Source organism: Aphidius gifuensis, linkage group LG4 (assembly GCF_014905175.1).
Source record: "Aphidius gifuensis isolate YNYX2018 linkage group LG4, ASM1490517v1, whole genome shotgun sequence".
NCBI classification, from domain to species: Eukaryota; Metazoa; Arthropoda; class Insecta; order Hymenoptera; family Braconidae; genus Aphidius; species Aphidius gifuensis.
In genome coordinates, this window is record NC_057791.1 from 18599730 (window position 1) to 18622956 (window position 23227).

At 28.7% G+C, this 23227-nt stretch overlaps 1 protein-coding gene across 2 annotated transcripts in view; it reads left to right on the forward strand.

The window, feature by feature from the left end:
* The first annotated feature begins 3421 nt into the window (after positions 1 to 3421).
* LOC122855432 (homeotic protein ultrabithorax-like) overlaps positions 3422 to 23227 on the forward strand; it is a 74070-nt gene continuing 54264 nt past the window's right edge. For both annotated transcript variants that reach the window (XM_044156777.1, XM_044156778.1), the window contains exon 1: positions 3422 to 5130. In XM_044156777.1, the coding sequence (XP_044012712.1) occupies positions 4440 to 5130 (691 nt within the window). In that variant the 5' untranslated portion in view covers positions 3422 to 4439. The remainder of the gene's footprint in view (positions 5131 to 23227) is intronic.

Sequence of the window (23227 nt, forward strand, 5' to 3'; positions counted from 1 at the left end):
CATAGAGTGGGTATCCAATGTGTTAGCAATGCCCCGATGAACCACCAGATGGCAGAGAAAATATCTCCCTTTGATTGTGCACTGATATCATTTATTTTATTTTGTTTTTCGATAAACAATTGATGCTCAGTTTCAAATCATTCAAAACATATGAGAATCTATTTTTCTTTTCAATAAATAGTCAGTATATTTTAAAGATGATTCATCGACAAAATTTTACAATGCTTTTTATAAATTAACAAATCATAATGTTTACAATAAAAATAACAAAAAAAAAAAAAAAACAATGATATTATAAACAATTAAAAATCGCCTTTCATAATGCAAATAAATCAAAAGCAAACTACTATTGCATCAACTTACTTCTTACTTGTCATCAAGCATAAACAAAAAATCCAAAAAAATAGTAAAAACATGAATTTCATGTCTTTTGAAAAATTAATCCAAGTAGTACTATAAATAGGCTATTGTAAAATAATAAAATAGAGAAAGGCCTACATTATTATGATGAAAACCATGACTGTCGGTAAGTCATCGACGACCATTGAAAGTTTTGCTCTCGCTTGCATCCATATAACGATCGACTTTTTACAAATATATTTTTAAAATTTTTTATTTTTTTGTCGGTTGTGCAATATAATATTTGCCAATTATTTTTAATTCTCATACAAATACATTGTATATTTTCGATGGTTGTCTGTTGAAAAAATAAAAGATATATTTTATGTTTGCTTGAAAAGATATATAGATACGCCGCCGAGAATACTATGGGATATAAAAAATATATAAATAATTGTCATTGTTGTTAGGTTTGTTCTTGTTTTCGAAATGACATTCATAATATTTTTATAAGTTAATTCAATTGTCGAAGTCACGAAGCTATTTATTTTTTTTTTTCATACTGAACAGTCATGTAACAATTATTATTGTTTGAGTATAAATTTCAAAATTTTTTAAGAGATATCGTCTCCACCGAGAGAGTTTATTTTTTCGTTTTTTTTTTTTTTGTTTTCAATACTGACTTACAGGCTGGTCAACTTGAGCCTTGATCTTTACTGCTCAACTTCACCCCTACAAAAATAAATAAATAACTGTATTCAGTGAGTCGGTCGATTCTTAATTATCTTTTCCTATCGTTTTTCTCTGCCTCATTGACGATATCGTCTTGAATTCGGAGTTTATCACATCCCCTTCAGGCATCGGTATTTTTAATTACATTCTGGATCAAATAATAGTCCGATTTGACTATAATCATTTTTTTTAGCAAGAAAATTAGATATACATATAATAAAAAATAAAAAAATAAGTGACTATGTGCGAGTGGTTGAGATGATATTCATTTACTTCTGTTAAACCTCACGCCCCCGTTATATCCGTCACGCGCCCCACCGTGCCACGCTCTTTGGAGCTTAAAGGCCCTGACTTTTACGATTCTGTTCGAGTGGTCGTAAAATCCAAGTTTACTGCCGTCATGATTATCAAGCAAACAGCCTGCCACCTGTCGGAGCCCCACGAATGGTTAAAGAATCACCCATACATTTTTTACACGGTAGTTTTATAGATATTTCAATTTGATCGTCGTAACACTCAATCACATATCCATCAAAACAGTCATAAAATTCTCATCAAATAATTCTTATAGCACCATTCAAATGACTTCATTATTACTAGCTATATTTTTTATGACACTTTTTCAAACGGCAGCTCTTTTGACTTTTTATTTATTTTTTTTTTTTTTTCATATAAAACCATAAACATATGTAAAAAAAAAATATGACTAAATATTACTTTTAAATTGTATAATAAAACTAATTTTACAATAAAAAATTGAATAATGAATATGATTATACAAGTAGCATTCATATAAAATAGAATAAATTACGATGTGTAAAAAAAATAAATAAATAAAGAGGATATCCAGTAACTGATAATATTTCAATAAGTGGATTCGATAAAACGAGATAATGAGATTAGATCAAGTCAATGTCTGTTGATTGAAAAAATAAGGAGACCTTGGATCCAGCCATTCTCCTTTTTTTTTTTTTTTTTTCTCAATGAATTCTTTTACTATCTTGATTTTACGACGATTTAATTGTATGTCTATAAAATTAAAACATAAAGGATAAAGTTCATCGTAAAAGCCATTTATGATAAAATGACACTTAACTGGTCATGAAAATGTTTAAGTATATATAAATATTTAAGTAGCTTCTGATGATTATGTCATAATAATAACAAACAAGCCTAAGCATATAATTATAAAGGTATTTGTTTAGAGCAAGTTGTCTACAAGGCAACTCGATGGTTTTTTAAGTGTGAGATAAACTGAATGAGTCCATAAAAGGCTTGTGGGCCACTTGAAATGACAAGTATAGGCAAATAATCGTTTAAAACGTCACTGGGTTATGCCGATGTTAGCAGTTCGGATATCAAAATGGGTATACTAGTTTTAGTTATGAATTTTCATCAAAGGTGGTGCTGGAAGTTTAACACACGGCAGTAAGCGGCAACGCGTGGTTCATATAGCGCCGCGTGACATGCCGCCAATACAGTATGGGGGTAAATTGGGGCGGTCCTTAACTGGATATGGGCGTCGTTATAATATGGAACTACTTTCTCAATGCGTAGTTGATACGTGTGATGTTCGTAACGAATTTAATTCTGATTGGTTCTCAACCATAACCTCCCTTTTGCACCCCGTTTCATTGAATCTTCTTTTCAGTCGACGATAACTTAAGCTACTGCTACTGTTGTTGCTGCTGCTGCTGGTGGTGGTGCTGATGCTACTGTTACTGTTGCTGCTATTATCTTTATTCTTTCATTATCTTGAACTATCAAGATTCACTACTATTCCTTGAGGCTACAATTACTCATTCTTTCTATTTTACAATTTTATTTTAATTCATTCATCTCAATGTTAACTTGGCAGGCCTATATGTATATATACCTGTATATAGATCTAATGTAGCTTTTTTTTATTTGAGGTTTCATGGTTTAATTTTTGTATTCTTCTTGAGATATCTAAAGTGTGACCATACAGATATAACCGAGCTTTATATTTTTTTTTTTGTGAGTTTCTATAACGCTCAACAGGGGGCATCCTTTATGGACAAGGGTGGGAGTAAGCAAGATGGGGAATTTGATTATACCACGAGTAGGAGAAAGATCGTAATGTTAGCGCGTTAGAGTGAGCCAGCAGGAGGTTGAATCGAGTAGTTGATCATGGTAAAGAGAGACAAAGAGATCAGTGAAGAACTTTGGTTATCGGGTTGTGTTTTGTAGTGGGGCACTGCACGTGAAAAACAAAGATAGATAGTACTCGTGCGCGCCTCGTTTGCACACGAGAATCCCAGGTTTCCCCCTTCGTCGTTTCTATAGAGTGAATCCGAACGATTGAAGAGCACCAGTATTAAGCCGCGGGTGGAAGCAGGAACACAATTCGTATGTGTAAGTGAGAACGTTCAGAACGTTGAAAGAGAACCGTGCAGCCAAGCAGAGTACGACTGGGTACAAAGTGGCGGTACACGGGGCAAAAGAAAAGCCAGTAGTGCGCCGTGGACCACCGCACTGGCATACCGTGGTTCATTACGATACTCTTTGTACCATCATTTTTCTCGATCAAACATTTTCTGGCACAAACGGAATTACAATCGTTTACAGTCAATTGCTAGTGCAAGTGCTAAGTGAAGCAATATTCAAATACATCATACAAAATATTATATATAGCTATTAACGACTAATGATAATCGGTTTTATTAAATTATTTATTTATCAATCAATTTCGTGATACTTTGATTTTTTATTCTGTTTTTTTTTTTTTTTTTCATTTTTTGTTTAATTTAAATATTTTTCATTATTGTTTTAATTTTAAATTTTATTCACAATATCATTCACACTACTGCAGCTGTCAGTCCAAGTTTAGTCTTCCAAAGTCACGTGTTGGATTGTTCAGGATACTTATAGTGGTGATATTATCATCCAATTACATTTTATGGTTCATTATTTTATATAAAAAAAAAAAATCGAAAAACTATCATTGAATTATAATTTCTGAGAAAACCAGCAAAACTTCCATATAGTTAGGAGATAGTTCTAGTTATTGTCGATTTTAAAAGAATAAAATAAAAATTTTCTTATTCAAGATATTTAAAAAAATTGACTTAAATAAAATTCAAAATAGCTTCTCCATTCACCGGCCGCTAATAACTTTCACGACATTGCGGCCGGCAATTTATTATACCCGCCAGTATTTATGACTTTTATCATGTCATTTTAAATTGTGATCCAAGTAAAATGTGTTGCAAATAATAAAAAAAAAAATCATACTGATGAAAATTTAGATTTAAAAAAAATATATATAAAAATAAAAATCTAAGCTAGTACACTGGCTAATTTATAAGTGGATTTTAAAGTGCAAGTGTACTCTCAACACAGTGATAATGAACTCGTATTTCGAACAGAGCGCGGGTGGCTTTTATGGAAGCCATCACCATCAAGCTGGAGCACCAGGTCAACATCATGATCCAACAAGCGCAGTGGCATACAGAAGCTTTCCTCTTGGCCTTGGTATGTCACCATATGCCTCGAGCCAACACCATCATCATACATCCAGTGGCTTAGGCATACATCCTGGAAGTGGTACAAATACAAGACCACCACAAGATTCACCATACGATGCAAGTGTTGCAACTGCCTGTAAATTATATTCATCAACTCCTGAAGCAACTGGCCATACAACTTCATCATATTCAAGTACAGCAAGTAAAGATTGCAAACAACAAGAACAAGCAACAGCGGCTGCTGTTGCACATCAAAATGGATATGCTGCTGTTATGGCAGCAGCTGCAGTCAAAGACGTTTGGCAATCAGCAACATCAGGTACAAATGGTCAAAGTAATACAGTTGTACGTCCATCAGCATGTACGCCAGAAGGTACAAGAGTTGGAAGTTATGGTGGTCTTGTAGGTGGTGATCCAGCATCAAGTCCTGGTAATAATGGCTCCTCAAGGTCTCTTACATCTTCGTGGAACACCTGCAATCTCAACTCTACCACTAGCCAACCGGTCGCCACTCAACTACACCAACAACCTAGTGGCAACCATACCTTCTACCCCTGGATGGCCATAGCAGGTGAGTTTTTCATTTACAAAAGAACACAGAATAACTTGTGTGAGCGCGTGTGTTCATGACATTAAACTCCTCTATCATACACCAGTCTGGATAAATTATTAGACGTTTGAGAAATTGATTTGCCTACGGCATGTTAGCATAACAAATCACGTACTGTTTTGAATAAAACTCGTATATTTTTGTATCAGTATATATTTAAATTATCAACAAGTAATTTTATTAAAATTATTTTTACTTAGAGACTAGATTTTATGAAAGAAAAAAATTATTATTGTGTGTATTACTTCTTATCGAAATACAAGAATAAGAAGTAATGCGAAACAAAATTGTTAGTTACCCTAATCATATATAGGTCGTTAAATGAAATAGCTCCATCGTCCTTGACCTTGCCATAAAGTTTCATAGCTTCCGTAGTAGAGACGACAGATAATGAGACTGCAATAAATTATAAAAACATTCACGCCTTTCGAAAACCTTTAACTAATAATCCAACATCTATCAATTTATATACCTGTCGTTGAGAAAGAGGTTTTTATACAACTTGTATATAATATAAAAAATGAAAATAATAAAAATAAAAAAATTACAAAGGTGTGACTAGACCCCTCAAGTACGTAATAAACGTAAGGGCAAAACAGAATGGAGTCAAGTGCGTGTAAAATCGGTCCTGAGCTGCACCTTGATATAATAGAAAGATCCCCGTTGGTTTTCGAGGGCTTGAGTGAACACACTCTCCCCTCCGGATCCATGAATCTGGTAGTCAGCTGTTAACATTCTCTCTATTTTCTATCTTTTTTTTCTTTCATCTTTATTTTCTATTTTGGTAGACATTTTTCAACCATATATTTCAATGCATTCACCATTTTTATTTTGCTATTTTTCTTGTATTTATATCTAAGATATTTTGCTATTCAATTTTTTTCTATGGAGTTTAAAAATAAATATATATTTGATATTTATAAGTCAAACTAAACCCTACATATAAATCTGGCATCCAGTTAAAATGTTACCTCGCACGACTTTAGTTAACGAATGTTGAAGATACAAAATGAATCACAATTTCAAATATTTTTAAAGATAAAAAAAATCCGTATATAGTTTATTTATCATGAGAGAAATAAAACAGGTATATACATTGTGTGTATATGAGGATATGAGATCAAGAGCATTAGCCAAAGGTGAGGTCAGCCACCGGTTACTTTTTGTCCACTTTCAACCCCAAAAACTAATGAAAATATATTTCCTCAATGAAGGGTTTGAATAGTGTACTATAACATAAACAATTGTCTGTGAGAAATAAATAATTTTCTACCCTTGATAAAAGTGTTATTTTGTTTGTCAATGAATTCAAGTTTCAGTGTAGAACACTCTCTTGTTTTGTATGTATATATATAGATATATAAAAATAAATACGTATTTAAAATTTAAAAATAATTTTATTTGAAAAGTAAAATAAATGAACTCTATAGACAGTCTATCTTATTGTCTACAAATATTCAAGTACACCCCTTGCGCTGATATAGTGATACAAAGACACATTTAAAAACATTTCCGATCATTTTCACGACGAGCTTTGCAGATGCGTCTCACAGTATCGAGTATTTATGATCTCTCATCTAGGGGTTGGTAACATTTATAAAGCAATTGCCATTAGTTTGGGTAGACTGGCTTGTTATCTTCAACACTCGCTGATTTTATTTAACCATTATTTTTAAATTTCTCCTAAAAAAATATAAATTAAGAAATAATAATTTTTTTATTTTTTATTGCACATATTTTATAGCTTTATTTATAAAATATAGTCAATTTATAATTACCTAAAAATAGACTACGTATTATTTAATTTGTATAAATGAATTTTAAAAATTCTTTCGATATTTTTAGTATCAATTTATTTTATTTTTATAGCAGTAATGACATCAATGACTCAATTGTCAAATCTTGATTTTTATCTTCCCCAGTATTTTATTAAAAAAGTTTCAAAGTAAAAGAAAAAAAAAATAATACTTGTATAGTTTTAAATAAAATTTAAAATATAATTAATTTAACACATTCAAATTACAATATAATTTTTCAATATATATATAAAATTATTTAGTCTTTATATGCTTTATAAAAAATAAATCTTCCCGCGTAAAAATCCACGTGCTTTTATTTTTTTAAATATAAAAAACAAGACACGTTTTGTTCATGATGTTGCAATAGGTGTTTCGCACTTCAGGGAGTAACCCCTTTCTATATAAACTAGTTACGAATAGCCCTAGAACCGTAACGCTGACGCTTACGACAACGAAATCGCAGTATGGATCGTTTACTACCCTCGTTTTCTCTCCAAATGGCCGTTCCAAATACTTGTGAAATGGGCTGTAGGTAAGGCAGATAATCGTCTCTAAAATTTTATCTGCTCGATAGAGGGCGAGCTTCTAAAATAATAGTAAAAATTTCATCGACTTTTTATATGCAAGCTGTACTTTACCTTGGCTACATAAAAAATTGAAATTGGAAAAACCAACTTCACAGAATCTACAGTAAAATAGATGGCTTACTCAGAGTATAGCGGAGTTGGGGTGAATGACAAAAATAAAAGTATCAAAGAGAATGTTAATAAATTTCTGTCAATGCCTGTCAATTGATATTTTTATTTTCACACACTCTACAATTTATTGATTAATTTTTTTAACCTTTAAATTCTTTCATAAACTTTATAAACAATTTTTTTTTTTTCATCAAACAAGTTTCATTAAATCATCGAAGAGTTTCTATTTAAATTTTAATTTTTCTTAGTTTATTCAATTGTAAATATTAAAATTAAAAAATATAACAAATTTTTACTATAAATAATTACTTTTTTTCATAACCAGTTTTGTATAATCTAATCGTCTAATAATTAGACAATACAAACAAACTCAGATAGTAAAAACAATTTTGAAAAAAAATTAAACTGTAAAAACAAAATCGATAAATATTTAAATAATGTTTGTATTTTTATTTAACTTATCTAGAATGGAATTATGTATAAATGTACTTTTTCAACTATCCACCAATTTATTTTAACTTTATGCTATTTTATTACCTGACGACAGTTAGCTTTTAAAATTTAAAATTTAATTTAAAATTTATTGTTGTTTTGTCTTTTAAAAATTTTCTTTTTTTGCTTTATTTTTATAGCGTGGTTTTGAGTATGAAAGTGTTATGATGAGTATATATAGATTATAGGCGTGTGTGTTGAATACAGTTGATCGAGTAGGTGAGTCTCTGGCCCCATAGGTGAGAGGCGAAAAAGGCAAACGCAATTTAGTTGCACACTAATGGCCCCGACCTATAGAGTCAGTTGTTATAAGTGGGAGAGAATTCGAAGTTCAATGTGTATAAACGTGTATCTGTGGGCATCTTTCTGTGGGGTATTTCTATCTAACTGAAAAATTTTTTTACTTGTGTTCTTCACTGTGGGGCCTCATGGTAGATGACGAACGAGCATCTTAGTATGACTTACTACACCCTTTTCCCGTCTTCAAGCCTGCCTCGTTCATCTACTGCTCGTTCAAAAAACATTCATATATATAAATTGTACATTTAAAAAATATTAACTTTGTTTATATTTTCATTTTTTTAATTTAACAATGTTTGCTGATATAATGTATGATAAAATATGCTGATAAAAACACTTGAAGTGAGTCATATCGGTATATCATCTTTTTCATCTATTCGCTTTGTACTCTAAGTAACAACTTTGCAATACAAAACACCCTGAAGGTCTAGACATATCATCATAGTCCTGATGAATGCATTAATAAAAAATTTATTAAAATTATTCATTTTTTTTTTTTAAATAAAAAATCATTTAACAAGATACTGTAGATGCATGTAAATATTTAAACTACAAGTTAACATTAAAAGTGTCATTATTAGTACATTATCTCGAAGAAAAAAAAAAATGAAAAGATCCTAGATAAAATTATATAATCATCAAGTTAAGAATCTTTTAGTTATTATCTTTATTTTCGATCCAATTTTAAGTGGGTAAAATGTAGAATAAAGAAAATTATTTAATTTCCCATTTGTTTTTTATTGCTCGTGATTTTATTCAATTAACCCAACTTATTAACTGAATTTAACTTTATGACTTGATGATAATCACTAGAATGAAAACTGCGAAAGAATTCTCATGCTGATGACATAACTTTTTAATATTTTTTCTCAAACCTTACAGTTATTTTTCTATTTAATTCTGCTTTATGCTTTTACATTTGTATGAAGCTCAAACATATAATATTCACAAAATGTTTTATCGATTTAATATACGACTAGATCAAATATTATGAAAAGCACTGTTTAACCTGGACAAAGGACTCACCACCACAGTATTATAACCTACAAATTTAGCCTTTGCATACACATATAAACATACTTAAATGTTTTGATAATATTTATTTTGCGCAATGATTATGCTATGTCTCATTGATGAAAGGTCACGTTCATGCTATAATGCAGCAGCAGAGTTGAATAACAACTCTTCAAATAATTTTCATGTCAGGTACTCAAGCAAGTCGGTTTATACATTAATTAATGTCCGTCGGTATCCTTCACTATATTTTCTATACAACTTCAAGGTAAATAAATTTATATATAAATACATATACCTGTAAACGTATATCTATAATACATGACTCAATTTATACTTATCTTTTGCTTGACCTTGATCAATATAAATGGCTATCTTATATACAAGTATAAGTGAAAATTTTTTTCTATTAAGAATTGAGATGTTATGAAATTTCATGTATGATCATCATAGTAACATGTTCGTATTACATGAACTCATTATTCTGCGTTGAAATTTACATTAAATCAAGATAATATTATTATTTTTTTTTTCATTTATCATTATCTCTTTGCAAAGAGATGTGGTTACTTGCCATTTACTTATTCATATTTATAAATTGTTATTTTTTAAATTACAAAAAACTACTCTTGTTTATTAAATAATTTTTCATCTGTTTATTAAAAGTAAAATTGTATTTTTCATCTTTGTCATGTTTCATTGTCTCTTTTTTTTCTCTGGAGTCTTTTTAGCTCAGTGTTAGTCGTTCTTTATCACTCTCACACCAAAAAATACAACTAGTATAGTTACTAAAGCGTACAAAGCACGTCACTGCTTTAGTAACTACAATTTTATTTTTTTTATTTTTTCAATTTAAACATGCACAATTAAAATAGTACTATGCATAAATAAAATAGTACTATAAAGTTTTGTTTTTCTTGAGAAACATGACTAGTGGTATAATTTTGGTTTACCAGTAGTAATGAAGTTTAACATGTTAAAATTTTTTTCTTTCATGTACTAAAAGTGCTATATTACCGCAATATGAAGCGAAATAAAGTCGCCATTTGTAAGCCTAGGGAGCAAATAAACTATGCCGTATTACATGTATAAGTTTAAACAGGTTTGTAATAAATTTAATCATCTATCAGTATCAGCAGCTAATATAGTGAATATATCGATATTGCATGTATTACACATCGCAATGATAAAGCATATCATCAATATTTCAGCTTCATGTAGCACAGAAAATAGTACAAGCATATACAATAGCTATGTAACCTGTAAAACGTAAGCCAGCAGAACAAACTCACTCACGTATAAGTAGTTCAGTAAATTTACAGGTCTAATCATGAAACACTAGCAGAATATCGAAGCATGCAAGAAAAGATTCTCGATATCATCGCAATGATGGAAGAATAAAAATCATCTTATAGAGCAACTTACTCAAGCTGACAGAAAAAGTATTTTCAAGAAACAAAAAAAGAGAAAAAATTGATAACCTGAGAGATAGCTTTTTTGCCGTAAAATTGTTGGTCTCGTTTCACTCGGGATAGCAATTTTTCACTCGAGACAAAAGGTTCTTTTCTCACAATATATACTGTGACCTTTTTCTCCACATACAACTAGTGTAATTTTCCATCATAGTGATATGTATACGTTGTGAATATAAAAAAATGTTAAATAACAAAATAAACATTATTTTATTTTTGGATGATTTTGTTTTTTATCTTTTATTTTATTTTGAATATAATATTATATTGGTTACATGCTGCCGTTACGCCATTATGGCCCGATGCAATTTACGATGCCGCGTCAGTGGTTAACCCACCTGCTATGCTTATAATTTTATATTTTTTTTTTTTCAACAAGGTATCCTTAAAAACACTAAATTTTCTACTCTAAGATGCAGTCAATTAGAATTTTTATTTTTTTATTTTTATAATATTAAATAAAAATTTTTAGATAATGATTATTTAATATGATTTTTTCATCATTAATTATTCAAAATTTATGGGGTATTATAATTTTTTTTGAATAACAATTAACTTAAAAATAATATATTCTATTTAGTTTCTTTTTTTTTTTTTGAATTTTATAAATTAATTTTTGTTATTTATTTTTTATTGTGGTTTTGTAATACAAGTGGGTCGTGTAAAAATATGAAAATACTGGTGAGCAATTGCGGTCCTTTTCAATGCACCGTTGTACGACGAAACGTAAATTATTGCAATATTTTTAATGTACCTGCACGTATATACAGTGGTGATTTGACTGAAAGACTACGAACTGTCAAACTTACGGATGGTATATATAAGATTAAAAAAAAAGGGTAATGATACCTTTAACGCGGTGAGAATACATGCACAAGAATATGGTATTACATATGTATATGTTTCTTGTTGCGAAAAAAGATAAAAAAAATAAAAACAATAAAATAAAAAAATAAAATCGAATAGTATAGAGCCCCACGTTTCTTTCCAGCATCAAACAGGTTTTCCTATATATGAAAGTTGCACAATAAATGTTGCAAAAGCATCATTTTACTAATTTACAATTTTTATCTTTAACATTTTATTGTTATAGTCCAACAATTATATTGATCATCATACACAATGTGTTGATATAGCCACCGGGTATCACATCATTAACATTTCAGTCAAAAATAAAAAAACCTTTACTGCATATTTATTAATTTAATAATTTATGAATTTATTAAATTTTTTTTTTTCATTTTACATATAGTATATTGAAAATTATTCAATTAATAACAGTATTCAGTAACTTGTAAATTTATTTTTAATTTAATAATATAAAAATAAAATAATGATAATATTGTTTTTTTTTTTAAAGTGCCGAGTATATTCAGATAGTGTCCGGAAACACTTGCAAGCAAAATTTAGTGCAATAAATCGTTTAGGTACGTGAGTATTTCGAGGTTGTCAAGCAAGGTGGTCTATATGTATATAAGAAGGATAGACTACCCTGGGTACGACTTTGTAATTCGGCTCGCTACAGGCAATAAAATTCAGTTCCGTTTACAAGCACGTTCGTCTTGTCTCGCGTCACCAGCACGAAGCCAAAGTCCATGTCTTTTACACAAGGAAAAATAGAATCAGCTTAGTCCATAAACGCTTTACAACCCCCGCGTTACCTTCAAAAAAAAAAAAATAAAATTATCTCTTATTTTATTTTTTTCTATTTCTTTTTATTTTTCTAGTTTTTTCTTTTTTTTTTATTTCTTTTATTCTGATGATGGTCTATTTTGTTTCGCCCAGAGAGTAAAAAAAAAAAAAAAGAAAAAAAAGTCATAAAAACCAAGCAGACAATAGCGGGCAACATAACTGTTACTTTCAACGTCTGGTTTATGTGTCGGCGTCTATACCCAAAATTCAAAACATATATCGACAGGAACCCAAGACAAGACCAGTCAGTTCAAAACCGTCGTCCTTATTGTATCTCTTCATTTCGATAGCAGGAAAAATATACATATATGTTGAAATTGTTGGTTGCTATTCGCACGTCAATTTTTATTTAGTTTTTATTGTCGCATTTGCGGATATTTGACTCTGAGGGATCAAGCAAAATGGTCAATAAATCTTTTTGATTTTTATATAAGATAACATGATTCAAATAATTCAATCATTCTATAACAACGTATGAAGATCAATGGCATTCTAAAATGAAAATTAAGAAATATAAAAATTTTGATAGAATGATATTTTATTTTTGTGATGATCTCAATATGCTTGATGAATGTTTTGAAATAATTCGGTTCGTGAAAAAGTATAATACAGATAATAAAAAAAAAAAAAAATACATCGGTGTATTGTTATGATTTTATTTATTATTTTTACGAATTGAATGATCAAGTTAAATAATGTGTACATTGCATAAACTTTGACCAAAGTTTTTGTATTGTTTATGATTAAAGAGCTTTTTTTTTTTTTTTTATTTTTCCTTTGTCAGTGAACTGTTTCTTACAATAAAGTTAATACAAAGTAAACAGAAAGTAAAAAAAATAAAATACGACTTATAATATACGAGAATATTGTGTTGGTTAAATTACTTACTGAGTTAAATTTACACTGAAAAAATTAAACTGCAAAATATTTATATTTTTCAATGCAAATTTTTAACGTAAATAAAAATGAAAAAAAAATTATAAATTTTATGGTTTTTGTTTGAATTTTGCTAGATAGTTTACTTAGCGAAATAAAAAATATTTTACAAGTTTACTATTGCCAAAAATAATTTTTAAAAAAGCTCAAGCTTAAAAATGAAAATTATATTTATTTAATTTTATGAAAAATTTATTGATTAATTATTATTAATGATTAAATATGAGGTTATCAGTGTGACGCAGTTTGGTCATGGGGCGATTTGAGTGAATTTACTTTGTATGAGCTTTTTAAAGTAATTATAATCTTGTTTACAAAATTAATAAATAAATAATTGATAATTTTTCATAGATAAATATTAATAAATTAAAAGAGTAAATTAACTTGATTCACTTTGTGCTCTTGTTTATTATTTACACGGTAAAAATTAGTAAACTTATGAATGTGTAGAAAGAGAGCCGCATTGCTTTACGAAGCCCGTCGGATGCCAAGTTAAAATTTCATAGTCACAGTTTTGATATACACACACATAAATATACAACACTTGAAGCTACTCGAAATATTTATTTTTATGTAATACTTGGCAATGCAATTGAAATAATAAAATAAATAACAATCAAATTTTATTTCTAGTCAAAAATAAAAAACAAAATATTCATTTTAAATTGACCGTCATTTTATTCAATCGACTTTCTTAACATTGTATGTATATAAAAAAATAAATAAATAATATAAAGTTGCAAGCTTTAATTATCAATAAACAATAAATTTAAAAATTTGCATTTTTTTATTAACACGTTTTATATCAATTTTTTTTTTCTGTTTACCGCATTGAATTAAAACAATTTTTTTTATTTCATTTCGTATCTTCAAGTTTATCGAAAGCTCGTGAAAAGTAGTTTGTATAATGTGAGTGTTAAAATGATCTATAAATATCAAGTATTATTTTTTTTTTCACTAATTAAAAATACTTATTATTTTTTTAATTAAATATTCATAAGAAAAATAAATTCAATTTGATACAATTTTGTTTTTTTTTTTTCTGTTTTAAATATAAAAATAATTTTGTAATTATATATGACAGAATCAGTGGGTTGTATAAGGTAAAAATTTTTGTTTAAAAAGTCAAGAAAAGATAGTGTATTTTAGATGCAGAAGCCATCACTATCACAAACATAAGTTTTTATTGTTACTTAGTGATGCCTTAACGAGTTCGTGACTACCCATAATACGATAGCATTAAAAAAAAAAAGATAAAATAAAAATAAAAGCATTTATTCTCGATTATGAGGTAGAGAGTAATAATGGTACTGTGTTCAAAACTCCAAGGGTATTCATTGACTTTTACAAGCTACATGCAATGTTGAATAGAAGAAGAAAAAAAAAATGATAAAATAAAAATCATTGATAGACGATCTTGTGATGCTCTGAGACATTTCTTGTTACTAAAAACTCACGATAAATCATTTTTTATCGATTAAAAATCAGAGTAATGCCAAGACTAACTGTCGACAATCCATAATTGTCTTATATAAAAGCTTCTTTGATCTTTGTCTGACTTTATTTACGAATATATTCATTTATTACTACAATTTTTATATAATTTAACTTTGTTTTTTTTTATTTTTTTTTTTCGTTTTAAATTATTATTCTTTGCATCATGAAAACAGGATAATATTTTAATATAATTTTGTGCCACACGTGTACTTTTAAATACGGGCATTGTATTAATACACATTAAAATGGTGATGTACACGCAAGTGTGTAAGTACAATGTTGAGAATTGATTTAGTGATTGTTTAAAAGCGTGCGCAGTTTCATCGAGTGTATTTTATGAAAACGACATGAACATTTGTTATTTAATAAAAAAAAAAAAAAAATTGTAAACACATTTATGAGACAATAAAAAAGAAAAAAAAAAAAAACAGGCAGGCAAATGTGTGTTTGGGTTATTAAGATAGATAGCAACAGTTTAGTATGCTAATATCAGATCACCTTTTTCTTATCGATTTTAAAACCTATAAAAAATCTCATAAAAACAAATTTAAATGACATTAAATTAATAAATGTATATGTTTTTAATTTTGTGGTGAAATAACAGATCATTTTCCTCAATTTATTGATAATTATTTTCAATAATAAATATTTTTATTACAACTTAACTTTTTCAAGGTAGTTTACATAAGATTTTATGTTTTAATTTAATGGCTATAGATTGATTTTAATGTAATATTATTTATTTAAATTATGCTTTAAAAAAATATTTAAAATAATTAACAGTGAATTAAGTTGAATTTTATATTTAGAAAATTATAAATAAAAAAAAAGATTCAAGTGTTTTTACGGCATACTTAAAATAATATTTAATTTAAAAACGACCTTATCAGAGTATAGCCTCAAACAACCTGAAAAATTCTTGAGGAAGTGGGAATCAAAATTACTTTGCACATGATTTATTATTCAATTTTTTTATTAACAAGCCCAAAGGTATTTTTGTAAATTTATTGTATCAGAGTCGTAGATTCTAGGAAAGATTTCTTGGATGTCAGAAAAAAATAAAATAAAAAGTGAAACGAAATAAAAAGAGAACATTAACGAACGAACCGTGGAGAAGAAATATAGGATGTGCGAATGATAGACTACGTGTATCTTTTTTCTTTTTTCCGTACATTGTTGTGTTGATAAAGAAAAAAAAAAAAAGAACAAAAAAAAATAAATTAATGATTTGTACCTTTGATACAGCTAAATTTTATTAAGCTCTAATTTTTTTTATTAGTAAAATTTATTTAATTCTGATGACAAATATAGAATAGTAAAATTGATAAAAATCAAAAATAGATTCACGATTTTTGAGTCAACAAATATCCGGAAATCTAAGATGCAAATTTTATCATCGGATAAAGCTCATAAATTGTTTTTAGATTTTATTTTTTTTATCATTATATATTAAAGATAACGAAAGGCCAAAAACAATAAAATTCAAATATGTGATCGATAGACTACAGCGTTGCCACAGACCGTACTATATTTTAGAATGCGCGTCAATAGCGCGCGGCAATACTGGGATCGATTTATAAGCTTCACAAGCACACTTCCCAAAAAATAAAAAAATAATAAAAAAAAAATGTGCCAGGGTGTGTTTACATACCTTCGTATTCACGTGGAAACAAATAAATAAATAAATGAATAATGAAATAAATAAATAGATAAATCAATAAATAATTAAATTAATATATAAATAAATAAATTAATAAATAAATATATAAACAAATATTTAAATGAATAAATTGATGTTTGAAAAATTGTTATTGCTGTTGATATTAAATTTGCAATTTTGATACATATATTTTTTGATAAAAATTTTTGTTGAAGTTTCTTGAAACTTCTTCTTGAAACCGGTGCTTAATCCAAGAAGTCTGATAGGAATTTAATCCACACATAAACTCACACACAAATAAATGCGCGCGTGCGCATTTTTTTTCATAATATTCACAATCCCCCGGGCAGAGTGATCACTTTTGACCCTTTCTCGATCGACTAGAAAATCTGCGACCACTTCCCCAAGGAATATTTTTATATAGTTTCTAAATTTTTTAGTCAATTATTTTTGGTACTTCCTCCTTTACTCTTTCATTATGTTCCATAAAAAATTCTTATAATTTAATTTTTCTGTCGCTCAATCTGCCATCATCTACCTTCTATTCAATAATTTTTTAACACTCAAGTTGATTTTTATTTTTTATTTTATTCAAGGAAAGAAAATCTTGAGCAATCGATTATTTTTCTTTTGTTTTTTTTTTTTTTTTTATTTTTGATAATTAAATATTTCATTACTTTTGATTGATGATCTTTTTCCTTTCAAAGCTAGTTAAAACATTCTTATTAAGTCGTCTGGAATTACGACATTTTTTTATTCTTTCTGTCAGCATGTCTTGATAGTTGATTGTCGAGAAAATCATTGGTAATTATTTTGGTTACAGAAATGAGAATGAAAACAAAATAATTGTATACTTAAATAAATTTTAAGTATACTATATATATATAAGAACAAGTATTATTAATGGGTGGTGTATAATACCAGTTGCAATTTGCGAGAAAAATTAAAAAATATATATAATGTTAATGCTGGCTAAAATAATGAGTTAGTAATAGGATAAGGGGTTCAGATGAAATGAGGAAAGGGGATTGAGTTCAACCCCTAGAATTTTAGTTCAAAGTAGGGATAGCGGATGGGTAGGTTTGAGTCAACGTGGCATTATCAGCACGCGCCCAACCTTGTGTACCTACTAAATCTGACAAAATACTATAACCAACACTCGGCCTACATTGTATTATGCATTTAATGTGTTGAAGTATATTGTTATACTATAGTTATATCATAAATTTTTTTTTATTTTTTATTATCTAATTAATGACTGCAATATCTTGACTTTGCTGGTACAAAATCAAAATTACCTTAGTAGAAATTTCAGTCGGGAAATACGATTTCTTTGGATTGTCCTTTTTATAAATTTTTATTTAATTTTTGAATTTGTTTAAAAATACTAATACTAAATATTTTGAAGAGATTATTTTTTTTATTTTTTTGAACTTGAGTCGATTTAAAATATTATCAAACCAGAGTTAATGAAAAGACTAATATAATAAAAAATAAAACAGGTGAAATTTTGTATAGATAATTCCATAAATGGCAACGATTTCTGCGGTAAAATTGCTAGACCGGTTTTTTACAGTTTGGATATTTCTCTTCGCTCGTGTAGTTTTCACTTAATAATTTAAAAAAACCAATTTTTTTATTTATTTTTTTGGACCAATTTAAATATAACCTTAATACCCACGTTAATACCAATGAAGAAATAATTTCAAATAACTGTAAATGGCTACTTATAAAGGTTTATAGTAGCATATATGGTTTTTTTGTACATCACTGTATACAGAACTTTCTATTGAATTTCAAAAATGGATAACTTCATTTATGTAGGTATAAGAAGAATTTTAATTAATTGCATTCGTTTAAATTCATTACCAGTTGACTTTTTTCGAGAATTAAAAACCAAAAAAGCCAACTAATAAAATGACCGAACATAGTGTTGAACTTGCACTGAACCGAACTTACTGCTTGACTCTACAACTTGACAGTCATTTATTGCAAACAGATAATAAAATAAAAAATTGTCTTTATATTTTGAGAATCGAGATGCTTTTGAACTGGATGCTTTGACCTTCTCTCAGAATATCTTTTTTTTTTTTTCATTCAAAAACTTAAAGTTAAACTTACAAGGTCTCAGCGGCCCTACAATTATGGCTTCAAATTTTGTGGTCTTGTGACTTGCCCAGAAATAATACTAATCGTTATAATAATTTTTTTTCTCCACCAAATTATTTGTATATTTAAATTATCATTTTACAATAGCTTTCAATAATTTCCAGCCGAGAATTTCTATGTTAATCCATGATATTTTTGGATGTCTTCCAGCTTGTTTGGCGTCAATCCAATTTTTCATAATTAATTTTTTTCTTCATACGTATATACAGTTGATTTCACACCCAAATAAATCCAGAAAAAACTAATTAAATAAACTAATAATATAAATAATATTTTGAAATAAAAATTTCATTATTTTTTAGCTTTAGAAATGTTAAAACTTCATAAATTTTTTGTCGTGAATTTATTTTTCATTCGAACATCAGGTGGTACCGACTGGTCAACACCAGCCCTCTAATATCTAACTAAAGTGTTCATTGATTGTAACTTTACTACCATATATTTATCATTAATTCTTCCACCTGTTGATACACTTTAAGGTAGTTCAAAAGATATCTAATTATTTTATAAAACTTTGCTGGTATTATTATCAATATACCCTTCATATAAAAAAAAAAAAAATATATATAATAATTTTTTTTTCATAACCATTTTAAAATAAATTGATACAAGATAAAAATTTTTTTATTTATTTTTATTATGTTAAAAAATTAAGCAACTGCTCCTGTTAATTAATTTCTTGAGCCCTCATATACTCGGTTTATTTTAGGGCTCATCAATGACATAAAATTATACGTCTTTGAAATTATTTTTGTTTGAAAATAAATAATAAATTTATAGCAATTATCAATCAATTAAAATGTAAAATTTAGTAAAACTTAATTGAGTTCATATCATCAAAGTATATGAATTATTTTCATAGCAGTTCTTTTCAAATGAAAATAAAAGAATAAAGCAACACATGTATGGAACGATCCCATAATTTAAATAATGTATTGAAACACAAATTATTGAGATACCCCCTTCTATCATAATACAATTATGCCTTTTTTTTTTTCAACGGTATATGCAACTGAATTTCAATTTACGTAAAAGTTCATACCACACATTGGCATGTCTGGTTTTATTGATACTCAGTATAGTTATTCAAAAATGGGGTCCAGATATTATTTACCATGCTCATACTGTGTAATCAAATTTTTTTTTTATTCATCAAAATAAAAAATACAGCAAGTTAACACCAATTTTATTACACGAAGCGCCACCTTACAACATTATTTCCGACATTTTTTTTTCCCCCAAAAAGATGGGTATGATTTTTTTTTTTCGCTGACATTAATTATACATGAGTGAAAAATATTTATTTATGTTTTTGTTATGATATTTATTTTAAAGACAAAATAATGTTGTAAAAAAAATTATCTGTCGACATTTGGATGATGTATTTCTTCGAGGGCAGGACATTGATGTATGAAATATTATGTGTAGACATTTTCATAGGGCAAACAAGCCGGAAAAAGAAAACGACAGGTAAGGTGGTCAGCAGCACGCAATCAACAATACCCCCGTGCTCATATCATTATAAATATACCTGCCTGCATAAATAAATTATTACAATTTTCTTCACGTCTGAAGTATTCCACAAGCCCTCGATTATAAAGTGCATGTCTTGCTGATTACCATCAGATATATTCCAGAGCATTCATGAAAAGTACTATGTATTTCATATTATCGTTTTTGCTTTATAACAAAATTTTCAAGGACATCCTTTAGAAATTTTTTTTAATTTTACCTTAATATGTACAATTTCGTTAATTTTTTTCTCAATATCGTCAGCTCAATAGCTGCAGGCGTCATCGTTATATATTGAATTCTCCTTGAAAGAAAAAATCGAAAATAAATGAATAATGTCTCTGAGTATAATTTTAAAAAATTAAATCTTTTTGATATCACAGATTAAAGCTTGTTTAAAGATCTATATGCATTCAATTTTTATAATTTTTTAATGAATCGTTGGATAATTAAAACACTTATTGTCTTAAGTACATTTTTTTTTTAATCTGAATTAATAAATTTTTTTTGACTAAGTACAGTAGTGGCTTTCTCATTTCTCATTCTTTGATTCTCAAAAAAATAAGGTGGAGAAGTGTGCCCTCATGACTACCACTAGTAGGCGCAACTTATATGCGCCGCAAACGACTATAAAGTGGGAGGCCCCCCATTATTTCTCGTTCGAGAATTTTAAAGACAGGCTGAAAAATAAGAGAGGCACTGTTCTCAAACATGTTTTGCCTGATATTTTTTATATTCATTTGTTCGAAATTCATATGAAGGTGCACTAAAAATAATCGCTAATTTTGATCAGTGGTTATTTTTATCATCTCAAAAGTGTTTTTGATTCAAAACGTCATTCTACGTTCAGCCATTCCATCCTTTCTCCAAATCAAGTTGTTGTTTTATTTTCATCTGAAAGTTAGTTGAATAATTAATTATTCTTACTAAAACTTCATGGATTTATAAATAAAATTTTTACCTTTATGAATGCTCTGATGATTTATAAATAGAATTCAGGGCTGCAATCATATTTGACCCTGCAGACATTCTGGGCCTGATGTTGGGGACGCTACCCACTCGGCGAGACATGCGGCCTCTGTTGGGTCTTAAAAGTAGCCCAGTTTTTTAGCGCCATCATTGGATATGATTCTCAACATCCTTGCTACCTGTTAGAAATAAACCACTGTCGATAAAGTTTCTGTGGCATCGATCGTGCTGATCGGATGGATTCAGGCAGACTGGATCATTCAGGCGTGGGCAGGCTGACTCATCAGACGCTGGTTACCGCCAACACGGAGTTCTGCCATGATTGTTAGGGAACGCATAGAAAGGCAAAGGGGGCGGTCTAATGAAGCTCCTAGGAAACACCCTTATGGCTATACCTGTTATGGCAGCATTACAAACATGATGGCCCCCCTTTGCTGTTTAACAAAATTCACGATTTCTAAAAGATGGTGTGGCTAAAAAATGAAAAAAAAAAAGAGACCCTTACGAATAAAAAAAAAAAAAAACGAAGGTAGATATTGGCATACAAACGAGAACTGTTGAAATTCCAAGGATGAGAAGTAAGATAATAGTTAGACTTTGTCCAAGCTGGCAAGAAGAGATCCAAGCACTGTTTGCATCACCGCGTTCACCTCGTTAGCGTTTTACATTCAACCAACGGGCAAATTCGTGTTGGATTCGTCAGGTTTTATCTTTGCTCGCCTTAAGTGCCGTGATTATCTATCGTGTCCCGGGCCCCGTTTGAAAAAAGTTCGACGTTCGATATATGATAGCTTCAGGCAACTGTACAACACACACCATATAACGGAAGTGTTTGACTCTAAGGTAGGACAGTTTGATATACTCGTATACCTTTGAATCAACACCCATTTTCAATTCTTTCAAAATTTAACATCATTTAGCTTCTGAATTTCATTGTTATATAATACTTCAGTGGTTAATCAAGATATTAATATTTTCTCTCAATTATGTTTATTATTCCCTTCAAATTATCTCATAGCACAAATAAAAAAGAATCCTGACAATTCAGATAAATTTCTTGGAACGCAAAATTTTTTTAAATAATACTTATCCGTCGCTGAATTTGTGATGTAATTTGTTTCGAAGAATTTAGCTGATACATATGAATGGTTAGTTGGAAAATAATAAGAAGTAGACATTGATGTTCTTCGACGTTTTATCGACGTTGCAGTTGAGATCATCGCTCGCTTGGGAGGTCTGTTATTTGGCCACCAGCAGCCCATCTTCTTTATATGCATGCCAATACACGTATGGCACGAAACACGCTAACTACCTCGACATTTACATTGCTAATTGCGCACAGGTATATATTAATGTAATCGAACTTAGCGTCAAGTTTACTTCTAGGAAATGAAACTATTACATTGGCAAGTTTTTTATGCAAATACTTACCGAGTTATATTGTTTTGGCTTTTTTTTTTCTTTTTTCATTTACTCATATTTTTCAGGTTATGCATTTCTTCGGTGCTTTTTATTTTTTTCCTCATCGTTGTTGTTTTGGTTTCTTACATCATGAATTTTATAATAATCTTGGATTCACAATTTCATTCGGTAATATCAATTTAAAAAAAAATTATTAGCCATTTTATGCTTGCTTCCGAATAATAAAAAAAACCTGTTCAATTCCATAAAGATAACATCTAAAAAAAAATAAAAAATATACCTCGATAAACACACTTTAAGTTTTCCGTCGGTATCTTTTTTTTTTTTTTTAAATTTATTTGAATAAATCATATTCCCGAATAATTTTTATAAATAAATAAAAATAAAATTTAGAATTAATTACACTTTAACTAAATACAATTTTAA